General features: G+C 44.6%; 2 protein-coding genes, 1 long non-coding RNA gene and 2 other non-coding genes across 5 annotated transcripts; 4 read left to right on the top strand and 1 right to left on the bottom strand.

Moving 5' to 3' along the window:
- Positions 1-171: 171 nt before the first annotated feature.
- On the bottom strand, positions 172-804 carry LOC112270814. The gene is made up of 2 exons (XR_002963225.1): positions 476-804; positions 172-378 (listed from the first exon to the last, which is right to left on the bottom strand). It is a non-coding gene; the product is annotated as an uncharacterized LOC112270814 (long non-coding RNA).
- A 4,680-nt stretch (positions 805-5,484) lies between these two features.
- LOC112270693 (putative protein phosphatase 2C 23) lies at positions 5,485-6,090 on the top strand. Its single transcript, XM_024458721.1, has one exon. It carries the CDS (start codon positions 5,485-5,487, stop codon positions 6,088-6,090), a length of 606 nt encoding a protein of 201 aa, XP_024314489.1.
- A 2,537-nt stretch (positions 6,091-8,627) lies between these two features.
- Positions 8,628-12,519, top strand: LOC100822633 (60S ribosomal protein L30). Its single transcript, XM_003566995.3, has 5 exons — positions 8,628-8,789; positions 8,946-9,051; positions 11,557-11,658; positions 12,083-12,151; positions 12,241-12,519. The coding sequence occupies exons 1-5, from the start codon at positions 8,766-8,768 to the stop codon at positions 12,279-12,281; spliced, it is 342 nt and encodes a 113-aa protein (XP_003567043.1). The 5' UTR covers positions 8,628-8,765; the 3' UTR covers positions 12,282-12,519.
- On the top strand, positions 10,510-10,606 carry LOC112271246. The gene has a single exon (XR_002964238.1). It is a non-coding gene; the product is annotated as a small nucleolar RNA Z103 (small nucleolar RNA).
- LOC112271245 lies at positions 10,955-11,050 on the top strand. Its single transcript, XR_002964237.1, has one exon. It is a non-coding gene; the product is annotated as a small nucleolar RNA Z103 (small nucleolar RNA).
- Positions 12,520-13,128: the final 609 nt, after the last annotated feature.

The raw sequence follows: 13,128 nt of genomic DNA, 5'->3' as shown, positions 1-13,128 counted from the left end.
GAGGGAAGAAAGGGCGAGTGACGCGAAGGGTCTGGAGGTCTGGGGCTTCTAAACAGCCTACAATGCCACTATGCCAGTGTTATGGGCAACGAATCATATGCACCAACACCACTTCCTGCATACGGGTTATGTCAATCTATCCCAAGTTAATCAGATAAGCCATAGAGAACAATATAGAATACCACGCACTATAATTCCATCTTCGAGGTTTATGCTAGAAACTTAGATACATATAGTAGTACGTATGAGTTATGACCTCCTAAACTCGTAAAGTCATAAACGATGATTGGGCCATATATTGACCACACGAATGTCGGACTTTCGGCGTGCGTACGAAACCGTCCATGGATCCATCATTTTGCTCCTACGGTGACACCCCTGTAAAAGATGATCAAATCAAGGGAAGCTAGGGTCGCATCAGAGCACAAGCATGTATACATCACACAATTAACTAGTTGGAGCATATCAAGATTACCTGAAGGCGGCGACGGCGCAGGACTAGCCGCAGCGGGCGCCGGAGATGGCTGCGGCACTGTCAAAATCCATCACTAGTTAATTATAATCTCCTCGAGATCTCCGGCGGCCGGGTTGACCATTCCCCTCGCCGTCAACAACAAGAAGAGGTCGTCAACGGTGGCGGTGTAGGCGGGCTTGATTTCCCTTGACGCTTCCGTCGACGATGGCTGCCGCGCCACGATGGCTAGGAGGAAGAAGACGATGAGCAGGGCGGTCGACTTGGAGTTGGGGTTGCCCATTTGTTTCTTCTTTTCCCTTGTTCTTTCTCACGAACGATCGATCGATGGTTTGTGCGGAGGCAGGAGGGAATGGAGAATGGTGCTCGATTTTATATAGCAGCGTAGAGTAGAGGCGGCACGATCTGAAAAATGGAGCATTGCTTAGTCGGTTCGAACGAACTACACCTCGTTCCCGTGCCGTGCGTTTGTGTAGCCTTAGCATCATGTGTTTTGTGCTGTCACAAAGAGGCCTGCACGGCTGCACCCTCGCGCGTACGAGCCCCTTTTTGAAATACGGATGCTAGACGGTGCTAAAAAAAAAGCCACCTAGACTAATCATTTTAACTGAAAAAAAACTCCCACCGATCCATATTAATTGTATCAAATTTCCTCAAATATAAATTTATCTGTGCCTAAAAAGTGTCTACATACATGTAATGTTTCGACAATTAATTAGGATCAGATGAAGTATCACAAATACGAAGTTCTGACAATAGCAGAAGATTAACCGAAAGTTACTTAAAAAATCTTTGAAACCAACTTCTCTAGCCGTGTCATTCGCATCTTGATATTTCTTCGAATTTCTGGTGACCAAACAGTAGAAGACCAAATTATTTGCATAAGTTGGACTAACTTTGTAGGTTTTAGTGAGACGCATGAGCCGCCCACCTCAGCATGTGAGAACTTGAGATTGTTGAACGCGTGGTGGTCGGGGACACACCCTCGAGATAGGTTGCCAAACAATTGAATCATCGTCGAACCGATGAGGAAGATGACCAAAATCACAAAATTACGAGCCGTGAGATCTACAAACTCCATGAAATAGACCATGATAGCCACACCACGACGGTGATTAGCCAGGAGACCATTAATCCGTGCGTCGCCGCCTCCCCCGTTAGGCCGCCGCCGCCAGAGACACACAAAATCTTACAGAGAAGGTACTGAGACAATAGCAGACGTTGATCCCTGTTTTCTCTCATCTCCTGACACCTAATAGGCTATCGGAAGCGAGGGGAACCAACAAAGATGCAAACGATTTTTCTCGGACGGCTAGTTTTTTTTAGGTAAAGCCACCATGGCACGCTCAATTGATTATCAAAAATAGTTACATCGTTTATGAGAGAGGTAGAAGAAAGCTAGGAGGATCATGGTCCCAAAACCAAGATAAATGCGAATCAAAACTATGTCTAGCTTATGCGCTACCTCGTTGGCCTACCGAGGACAAAACTCAAACACTATGGAAGTGAATCCCAAAACTAGGATCTTGCAGTCATAGAAAATTGCGGTGGCCGGTGTTGCCGAGAAACCACCCTCCAGCATAGTATCAATAACCTGGAAATTATCTGACTGTATAATAAAATTGTTGCATCCAATATATTGGACCAGGCTAAGACCTTCCCGAAGAGCATATGCTTCTGCCATCATCTCATCTGACACAAACGGAATATCACAGCAAGCAGCAGCAACAAATTTCCCTGCATAGTCTCGGATCACAACACCTCCGCTGCCCCGACCTTCATCAATACAAAATGCAGCATCGACATTAATCTTCATAATACCTTCAGGGGGTCTGGTCCAACCATCCCGGCGTACGGTCGCATCCTTCTTCCTTGAGCGCCAGTAATTAATTAGCAGTAAGAGCCCCAATCGCCATGGCTGGCCGCTGCGGGGTCTGCAAAGGCTCGCCACGCACCGCTTGCCTCCGCTCCCACCAAATGTACCAAGCTCCTGTCAAGATCAGTTCTGGAAGATCAATACCTCCTAGAGGATCCCAAGTTCCTTCATTACAAATAATGTGCTCCAGGCCAATGCACCGGCCTTGCAGCTCGATCAATCACTGGCCGGATGCCCAGGCGTTCCCAAACAAGAGACGCTCTTTGGCAAGTGAATAATATATGCTTCACATCTTCACATCCTGCAGCACATAACGGACAGCCGCTGGTAGTACTTATATGCCGAGCCAAAACGCCAAGACAAGGAACCAGGCCATTAAGGGCACGCCAGCCAAAAAATTTAATTTTTGAAGGTATCTGCATCTTCCAAAGTTTCTTCCACACCGGGCTGATCTGCGAACGACTAGCATGCAGAACATTGCGTTCATGTCTCCCAAATTGATAATCCCATTCCGCATGATAAGCCGACCGAACAATGAAGATACCATTCTTTGTATGATGCCAAGCTACAAAATCGCCACCCCGCGGCGCCGCCCACCCCTGTTGCTCCTCCCGTCCGCATCTACGCCCTCCGCCATCGCCGGCCCTGCTGCTCCCCCGCCGCCAAGCAGGTCAGCTTTCTCCTTCCCCTCCATCCTACTTCTCTGTTACTGCATCCTTCTCCTCTGTTCCCTAATCCCTCTTCTATGTCTTCTCTATTCCCTCATTGCCTTAATCTCTCTGAATCTCTGAATCTATATACTAAATTGTTGTTTGGTGAATCTGTCCTCAATTGAATTGTTGATTGGTGGTTGCTATAAGTTTTCATTGATTGTTTGTACCCAGGTTAGTGGAGGGAATTTAGTTCGGTGGAAGTGATTTTCATTTTGGCACGGCTTGTTTGGGTACTGGGATCAATTTGTGGTGTGGTCTTTTGGTGCTAAGAATCTGCAATGTCCAACCATAAGTGTGGCTAGTTGTATTGTGTTTTTCCTATGGGTGTTATTCTGTGCTTCAGGTTTTCTATGTACCCATGTTCATATAGTGGTTCTAGTTGTTTTTCAACAAAAGTCAGTGCAGGTTCAGTGATCATTTAGATATAAATTTTACTTTAACCATTTTTGTCTTGTTTTTATATTTTGATTAACAGTTTCATTGCAGGTTCAGTGTACTTCAAAAAATACAGTAGTTTCACTTAGTCAGTAGTTCAAGTTTCAGTTTAGAATCTTGTGTTAGATCCATAACTTGTTTGTGCGTGTGCAGGTAGTTGAGCCTGCACCACAGGGAGGACTCCAATTTCTTATGTTCATGCCTCTCAACGACCTCCTCGACGGCACCCTCAACTCCAGCTCTTGGGAGCTGTAGGAGACTTGCCTAGGTACATACATCAATCACATGTTCAGTTATCTTGGAAACTCTAGCCCTGCTTTCCTCTTTATTATTGGATGTAATTAATCTATGAAGCTCTTTATTGGATGTAATTAATCTACGAAGCTCTGTGTAGGTGCAGCTGATCCACTTCGTGAAATCACTGATGCTACATCTGAATCTGACATGCTAGCACTTAGCTGGAACAGCTACTCATTTCAGTTGAAATGTGTACATAAGTTGTCAATCCTGTAGCCTTCTACATATGACTATATGATGTCTGAGGTTCACACAATCCCTGCATGTTGATCTGCCGGTTAGTACATGGAAAACCAACTTCTGCTCCCTAGTTATATGATTCATTAACGGTCCATCCCTGATTCCGGTGTTTCTGTACTTACACATGCATGCAGCCACCTTATAATTCTTATGTATGTAGCTTCCCCTTGCCTGACCATAACAATTAATTTCTTATGCAGCTGTGATAGCTTCTGTTCGTCTCAATTTTAAGTGTCGTGTTACAATTATGCATGTAGCAGCAGCTTTTTAAATGAACATTGAGGCCACACTTGATGGACCTAGAGTTAAATGTCTATATATTTATTTAGACCCTATATGCATCTATGAGTGCACTGCTACCTTTATGTGCTGGACCATCTCCAGAGCCAGACGATGTGCATCCTTTTATCGATTCATCTATTCTTCAGGTTAAATGGAATCTGGTAATGCATTATCTGTGCTGGCTTATTTACAGATATTTGAGCTAATTTGGGTCATTTCTATGCCACATATTTTTTTCTACAAGAGAGTTGTGCGGTGAGCTCTGTTGTTAGTGTCAGCTTTGTAAGTTTTTAGTTATCTGTTTAATCTTCCTTGGAACTCTTCTTTTGGGTCTTCCATGAGCTCTTCTTTTAGTGGGATTATGCTCTGCTTCCTGCATCATATGCAGTAGTATTTTTTGAATCTGATTTGGGTCTGAATTACAGAGCTAATGAACTTTGTCTTCTGATGGCTATTTGACTTTACAACTTGCAATTAAATGGAGTACTTGCTTCCTTGCATTACAGAAGCATGTATTCCAGTTGCCAGATCTTTTTGTGCTGGATGGGAAGGGTTTTTTGTGCAACGTGTGTTTGTGTTCAAAGAGAAGCATGTTTCTGCACTGCATGCATCTTATCTCTATCTGTTTTATGGCTCATATGAAACATGTCTGGTTTTTCATCTGAAAGCAGGCGCCTGCTTCTTAGCAAAATAACAGGCCCCTGTTTTCTATCAAATTTTCAGGCGACTGTTTTTGAATAAAAAAACAGGCGCCTGACCACTAAGACAGACCCAAAAAAAAAGCCTACTTCTGATAGCCTACTCAGAAAACGAAAAAAAAAGGCTGCTGGGATACTTTACGCGGCCTGTTACTGCTTGATCCACAGCCCATCGGAAAGCCAAACAGGACAGGGCATCATGTCCACGTTCAAGCTCAATCTGCCCCTCATGGAAGAGCTAGAGCCGCTCCAGCAAACGCTGAGAAAGATCGACAGACGAGTCCCCGACGCGCTCCGCGCCACGTTCCGCCTCGGGTACCGAGCCCTGCCTCCCGCGCGAGGACGACGACGCCGTCGCCTCCTTCGTCAACTACGCGCCGCCCGCCGTTCGCGCGCGCGCCGACGGAGGAATCATTACACGATTCATATTTTCATCATCGCGGCACGCCCAAGGCCGGGCAGGCTCTGAGGATGGACTGGGCGGCCTGTTCCCTGCCGCTGCACGGAGAGGACGCGCACTTCGGGGCCGGCAACTTGGCCGGCGTGGGCGGGTACAGGAAGGACGGCGTTGACGCCGGCGCCTTCGCCCGCGGGCTCATGGCGAGAGCCTACGCGGAGGCGCTCGTGGCCACGAAGCTCCTCCCGGGGGGCACGCGTGACGGCGTCCGCCCCAAAGCGCTGCTGGAGCTGGCCTACCAGTGCACGGCGGCGTCGGGGGCCACGGGGGCGTCCACGGCCGTCATCCTCTCGCTCGACGGCAACGGCAGGCGCCTCAGGTGGGCCAACATCGGCGACAGCGGCTTCGCCGTCTTCCGCGGCCCAAGGAGCACGATCGCGCACCGCTCGCGGCCGCAGCAGAGCCGCTTCAACCGCCCGTTCCGGAAGCAGCAACGCGGTGGTGGGGAGAGTTGCAGTAGTCGCGGCGGCAAGGAGGACGACATCACCGTTTCCCTGCGTTGGTTACAAGTGTACGTGACCCAGCTGGCGGTACGAGGAGTTGTGGTCCTAGGCACAAGGTTGAAGATGCGGCTGCCGCCAAGTGGACAGGTTTTACTAAGGGGCACAAAACCGGCATGAAACAAACTATTATTAAGAAGATGAAGGTACGAGAAGAGTCTTTTTCTGGCTCTGTTGATTTTGCACATCATGGTTCTAGGTCAGAACTTACTGTTCGTCCTTCTATTATGCGTCTGTGGTAGGGTATGTCTGTGTTTGAGAGAACCAAAATAGAACAGTTTCTGGTACCTGATACTGTCATACATGTGTTTGGTTCATGGTATATACTGCTCCCTCTCCGATTCACATAACAAGTGTCTTGGATTTAGTACAAACTAACTACTTCCTCCATTGCACAAAACAGTTCGCATAAATTTTTCATCCTATAAACATCTGGAAAACACGCTTCTCTGGACCGAACACATTGCTTCGTCATGTTTCTAAAAGTTTAACAGACATCGACACGGTCTCTACAACTCTAAGTACTTTAGCATAGTTGGATTAGGAATGGAATTATTATTATTTTGCTTTTTTTTATGTGGAGCCGATAAATCCTTGTGCTCCGGTCACCAATCCTATGCGTTGGTAATACACTACAAAAAGTGGTCGCTTTTATAAATATAAATTATTGCTTACTATGTTTTTTTTCTATAAACACGTACCGCGTCTCTACTAGTGGCTACTGTGGCAGACAAAATTATTGTGTCGATTGGCTACTTAACCCTCTTCGCATAGGAGGCGATTTTATTGCCGAAACGATAGATAACCTCCACCGCTAAAGAGGGACAGAGGCAAGGTCATTATCATCATTTCATATGCCAAAATAACGAAAAAAACATATCAATAGAAAATATGAAGAAGTCAAGCAATATAATGTTTTGAATGTAGCACAAATTTCTCAAGTTCAGTTTTTTTTTAGAATCAGCGAAATCTCAAATTCAGCTATACATCCTAAAATTGACCAAGTTCATCTGGAACCCTTCGGCCCAGTACAGATGATCAGTGGCCTTCTGGCTGGGCCTGGCATGGATGGAATGGACCTCGATCCGCCTTACATCATATTTCACGTGAGTTCTTTGTCCAAATTGGAAGCCCAATTGCTCGTTTGGTGGCCCACGAGGGAGAGGTATCCTGGCCTTTTCCGCATCTCTCCGCGATAACAATGCATTTCCATCCTCCGGCATTGCTCTCCGCGATAACAATGCATTCGAATCCATTCCCCAAGGAGATCTCGCGGAGGAACCTGGAACCCTAGCCGCCGGAGGAACAAGAGCCACCGTTCTGTCGGTTCCCCTCATCTCCGACCAACTATTAGGTATCGGACGACGAGGAGAACCATAGATACACATCTGGTTATAGTTTGAGTACCTTCTTCGAAGGTTCTGTGTCCTCGCGACAGCGTCCTGACGATGGAGTGGCGGCGTATGGAATAATGGTCTTCCGGCTCCATCCTCGTCATGGTGTAGTCAACACGATTTACTCCATGGAGCTAGTAGATCTCGCGGTTTGTATTTTTGTTATTTTGGTCTTCTTCCTCGTCGATTCGACGACGGATCTGCGTTTCGACAACCTAACTTGCAAGGGATGTGTCCCCAACCAAAGTGCGTTCAACGATAATAGGTTCTCATCGGTTGCAGTGAGCGATTCATGCGGTTATTCAAAACCTACAAGGTTAGTTCAGCTTGCGCATGTTTGGTCTTCTGCAGTTTTATCACAGGAGACATGAAGAGATTTCAAGATGGGGATAAGAGATCTAGAGATTTTTACTTCGAAAAATCTTGATGTAACTTATAGTTTCATTAGGGATCTTTGTTGTAGTTTTTTATTTCAGTTTAGTCAATAATTTGTACTCTCTTTATTGAATCAATAAAGCCAGATAAAAAAAATCCATTCCCCCAGACTTTTTCACCTGCCTCAGATACCTCACCCTCGATAGCAATGTGCTCAACATGTCATCCAGAGGGTGGATTCCGTCCTCCCACGTCGCCTCATCAGTGCAGAAGCTGCAAAGCCTCCGTTTTATCGGTTGTGGCCTCTTCGGTGGCATACTAGATTTCCTTGGGTCCATGAACAGCCTCCAGGTACTTAAGTTTTCCTTCAACCACTTTTGTGGCCCAATCTCGTCCACCTTCAGCGGTTTCACCATACAGACACTCTGGATCAATAAACAAGCATAAGTTTTCCGGCACGGTCGATGTGAGCACCACCATGGCCTCAATTACGCCTTGGTTTGCCGGCAACCAATTCTGTAGGCTCTTGACGCATGCAAGAACCTGCACCGCCTCTGGCTCAAGGACGGAGACTAGCTGGGCGCAGGATAACAAGTTACACATATCACATTTTGAGATTTGCACGGCGACATAGGATAAAGTTAAAGTTTTACAGCTCAACGTTTGCTTGTGCTTAGAAGATGTCAAGTTTTTTTAGGCGTTGTTGACGGGATGAAAGATGTCAAGCAATGCGGCTGAAACTTGGCCTGGGCCCAAGGTTCCCAAAGGAAGAAAACAAAATCCAGAAAGGGCCAATGTTCGTTTAACTTTGGTCAAAGAGGCCCAGACGGACCCATGTTCAAAGAGAGTGGCCGAGAAAAGTAAAGCCCACGTTGGGCAAAAACCCTTGCCTCCCAGAGTCTATATAATCCCAAACCCTAGCGCCGCCGACTCCTCCATCTCGCAGACATCCCCGAGCAGAAACCGCCGCCGCCGTCGACCGCTCTTGAAGGCCTCGTCGCCGCTACTTCTCCTCGGGGCGCAACCATGGTGGCCTCCACGAAGAAGGCGGTAAAGATCCCTGCCCCCATGCTTTTGTTGATCTGCTGCGGTGCTCTTATGTGATATTTCCAGATCCCGCATTTCACTTGGATTCCTTTTTCTGATCGCTCGCGATGTTTTCTCTTCATTCTGCTAATTCCTGGTGTTCTCGTTGTGGTGGCGCAGAAGAAGTCCGGGGACAACATCAACAACAAGCTGCAGCTTGTTATGAAGAGCGGCAAGTACACGCTCGGCTACAAGACCGTCCTCAGGACCCTCAGGAACTCCAAGTGTAAGAACCTAACCCTCCTTGCCCGGTTTCTCTTTCGAGAATAGCCTTGCCTAGTTTTATCTTGCTGAGTATACGACGTCTTGTATGCCCTCCTTGCTATGTACTGCTCGATGATTCAGTTTTGGTGGCTTAGTTTATGAATATGGTATTTGGGTTGTAGTGTAAGTTAGCAATCCTTCAATGTTGGTTTGATCTTTGGTGTCCCATGACTGGATGTTGAAGTGTGCTCTTGCGCATCGCAAAAACTGATTACCAACGGATCTCATTGCCTTTGTGTATGAGTCGATGCCATAGTGATAAGCTTCACTTTCGGCGTTCTACTGGTCTGGGCTTACTCCTCTGGTCCAGTAGCTGATGTGGTGTACATGTAGTCACACATAGTTTACATTTGCTTAGATTTTTCAGGGCTTTAATGCTGTTAATATGAGTTATCTAACATTTCAGTAGTGTCATTATAAGATTGGTAAGTTTAAGTCATTAATTCCTTACTGTTGGTGTGAACATTGGTGTTGCAAGAGCGGATGTTTAGTGTGGTCTTGTGCATCGCAAAAACTGATTACCAACGGATCTCATTGCCGCTGTGTATGAGTCGATGCCATAGTGTTTAGCGTCACTGTTGGTGTTGTACTGGTCTGGCTTACTCCTCTGGTCCAGTAGCTGATGGTGGTGTACATGTAGGCACACTGATTTTACATTTACCTAGCTTTATCAGGGCTTTTATGCTGTTATTATATCTTATCTAACATTCGATAGTGTCATTGTAAGATTGATAATTTAGATTGTAGTTTAAGTTGCGAATCATTTACTGTCATGAGCTTTGTTCTCGCATGAATGGATGTTTTATTGTGTTCTTGTGCATCGCAAAAACTGATTACCAACGGATCTCATTGCCGCTGTGTATGAGTCGATGCCATAGTGATCAGCTTCGCTGTTGGCGTTGTACTGGTATGGGCTCACTCCTGTTGTCCAGTAGCTGATGATGGTGTACATGTAGTCACACCTAGTTTACATTTACCTAGTTTTATCAGGGCATTGATGCTTTTAATATTTGTAATCTAACAATTCAATAGTGCCATTATAAGATTGGTATGCGTGTTAGCATATTTTTCTGTTGAATTCCAATTAGTTTCTGATATTCTGTTAGTATACAAAAAAAAGTATATTGCTTTGTGGATGTTATAAGAATTGGTGTCGTGCCACTGTTATGTTGCTGTATTATCAATTTTTAACGTTCTGTAGATTTATGTTTTTGTGCGTATAACATTGCCGGTGTTCTTTCCACTGATAGACAATACTTCTCTTGGCCAAAACTCGATCTCTACATTTATCTGTATAATCCTCATTTCTTTACCTACAATTGGCTGTAGTGTTATGTAGTGCAGCTACCTTTGTTATCTTCATGGTGTTGAGATTATTTTGTCGTCCTCGCTCTTAATTTCTTGTTGTACTACTTGTTTGGAGGATATGATGATCCTTTCCCCAGATGATCGACAATGAACATGCTGAGCGCTATAATTTTCTCTTTGGAGAAAACCAAGCCAGGACTCTGATCCTCCCAGTCGTTGTACATACTTCTGTTTTCTTTATTATCTGGCTATTGTGCTCGATTTATTTGGTGTGTAACTTTGTTCCATGTTCAGCATGAGTCCAATGTGGATCGAGTCATTGTTTGCTGTTTCTTGGTTGTTTGTTAACTGTAATTTTCTGTTCATCGTCAACGAGTGTTCATAATGTTGGTAGGCTCTAGAAACTGATTGCCAATGGATCTAATCATGTTTCTAGTGTGTATGACTCAATGTGCCAAAGTAATTCTCTGCATTCTGCATGTAAACCTTGTGTCTGGCTATTGTTTAGTAGCTGTGAAGAGGATATCCTGTGACTTGACCAAAGATTAATTTGTTTGGAGGATATGATGATCCTTTCCCCAGATGATCGACAATGAGCATACTGAGCGCTATAATTTCTCTTTGGAGAAAACCAAGCCATGATTCTGATCCTCCTAGTCAACGCCACAATAATTCTCCCGATGTATTGCTATATAAAGCTGTCTTTATATCACTGTTTATTAGCAGGAATGGTTTATTCTTAGATCGCAAGTTCTATAGGCCTATAGGCTAGAGTAGGATTATTATACATTATGGCTGGTGATGTACCCAAGATGTGGCGGTTTTTTATTTATAATTTAACAAACTTTTCTGAGATCAGGGAGAATGGGTTTGTACTGCCTCTGTTTCATAGGCCTATAGGCTAGAGTAGGTTTCTGCATGTTTGAAGATTGCTGTCAGTTATATTATGAAGATTATGAAGCTTCTAATGTTGTACTGCCTCTGTTTCAATATATAAGGCAATTGGGTGGGCTATTTTGGCCTACCAAAACGTCTTATATTTTGAAACAGAGGCAGTAGTTAACAGTGGTGTTTCTTATTGCCCGAGCAGCATTGTCTTCTTTTCATTTCATCGTTCGCTGTCTTATTTCAAGTAATAAGTTTGCTCTTTCAATTACAGCAAAGCTAGTGATCATTGCTAACAACTGTCCTCCCCTTCGGAAATCTGAGATCGAGTATTATGCTATGTTGGCGAAGGTCACTGTCCACCACTACCACGGAAGTAAGTCGGCAGTCCTTAAGAGTTCATAATTATTTTAAGATCAGTCCTTATTCTGTAATGAAAGTACTGGGATTATACTTAATTCTTCCACTATCACTAGAAAAACATGACCTGGTTTTGCAATCCTGTCAATAGCATTGTCCTCCTATGTTGCTCATTTACATGGAAGTTTTTGTTGTGATTAGAAGTAAAAACCTATTCCTCCATTCCATAATTCTTGTCGAAATATTACATGTATCTAGACACTTTTTAGGAATAGATACATCCATTTTTGAGCAAATTTGAGACAAAAATTATGGAACAGAGGGAGTAATATTTTAGCTGACAGACAGAGGCTGTGCCCACTCAAGCAATCAGCAACGTGCGTTATTTCTCCATTGGATTATTTCAAAAGTAACCTGCTATATGCTTATCTTATTTCCAGATAATGTCGATTTGGGGACTGCCTGTGGTAAATACTTCCGTGTCTGCTGTCTGAGTATCATTGACCCTGGTAGCTTTCCACCTCCATATCCATAGTCTTACCTGATCATGTACAACTGGGTTTTTGTTAATGTTTTATTGATTTTCCTTAAATTTCAGGCGATTCCGACATCATCAACACCACACCAGGTGGCCAGTAAGGAACAATCTCAGTGGCTTGTCTGATGTGTTCTGAACTATTCTAAACTGTAGCTCTTGCTGGACTTGATTCGGTCTCGTGTACATCATTTACCAGTCAATCAAGTTTCGTGGGGATATCATGTTGGATTGAAAAATTGTTCCTGCATTATCATACATATCCCCTTGTGCTGCAGTTATCGTTACCCAATGTCTGTTATTGTAGAACATAGTTCTGCTATGATAAGTAGTTTGGCCTTATAGCATTGACTTATGCCGCAGTATGATATTTTTCGCTTAGGTAGCAGGGGCCCTAAAACAATGTGAAGCTGAGGCATGCCATTACGCAGCTTGCACCAATTGGAAGAAATCTACGCTTGTAAAGTTGAAAGTTTTCGAAGAAACAAAAGGATGAAACTACAAGTAGTTACACAAAGTAACCCAAAAAACAGCCGCTACTTGTACCAAACAGTTTGCACAATTGTTTTCTGAGAGAGCAAGATATCGTCGATCGAACTCAGTTGCTCTGAGAAAGCCACCGGTCAGGCATAGGTTTAAATGTGACTTAACTTTTGGTTCAGAAGCCACAAAAGCTACTATGCGGTCTAATACCTATGCTCCCAAGCTACGGGACACCGGATCTCGGGGAGAGCTGGCGGAACCTAGCCGCCGGGGCCTTTCGAATCAGTGTTTTTCGTCCGGTTCCTCGTCTTCTACCGCTGATTTGGCATCCGGTCATGAGAGGAATCATAGATTAAGTTCGGCCGTAAATTGTCTATCTATTTTGTGAGTTTTGTCCTCGCATTTTGGTGGAGCAGACGACGGTGTATGGAATAATGGTCTCCAAGCTCCATCCTCTTCTTAACATAG

Source organism: Brachypodium distachyon, chromosome 2, assembly GCF_000005505.3.
Source record: "Brachypodium distachyon strain Bd21 chromosome 2, Brachypodium_distachyon_v3.0, whole genome shotgun sequence".
Lineage (NCBI taxonomy): Eukaryota > Viridiplantae > Streptophyta > Magnoliopsida > Poales > Poaceae > Brachypodium > Brachypodium distachyon.
The sequence above is the reverse complement of the archived record's forward strand: the minus strand, read 5'-3'. Positions and strand labels throughout refer to the sequence as shown.

Excerpts from the sequence above, each read along its gene's own strand:
- LOC112270693 (XM_024458721.1), top strand. The coding sequence starts at position 5,485 with ATGGACTGGGCGGCCTGTTCCCTGCCGCTGCACGGAGAGGACGCGCAC.
- LOC100822633 (XM_003566995.3), top strand. The coding sequence starts at position 8,766 with ATGGTGGCCTCCACGAAGAAGGCG. Across the intron at positions 8,790-8,945 it reads TGGCCTCCACGAAGAAGGCG|AAGAAGTCCGGGGACAACAT; the intron begins GTAAAGATCCCT and ends GTGGTGGCGCAG. Across the intron at positions 12,152-12,240 it reads TCTGAGTATCATTGACCCTG|GCGATTCCGACATCATCAAC; the intron begins GTAGCTTTCCAC and ends CTTAAATTTCAG.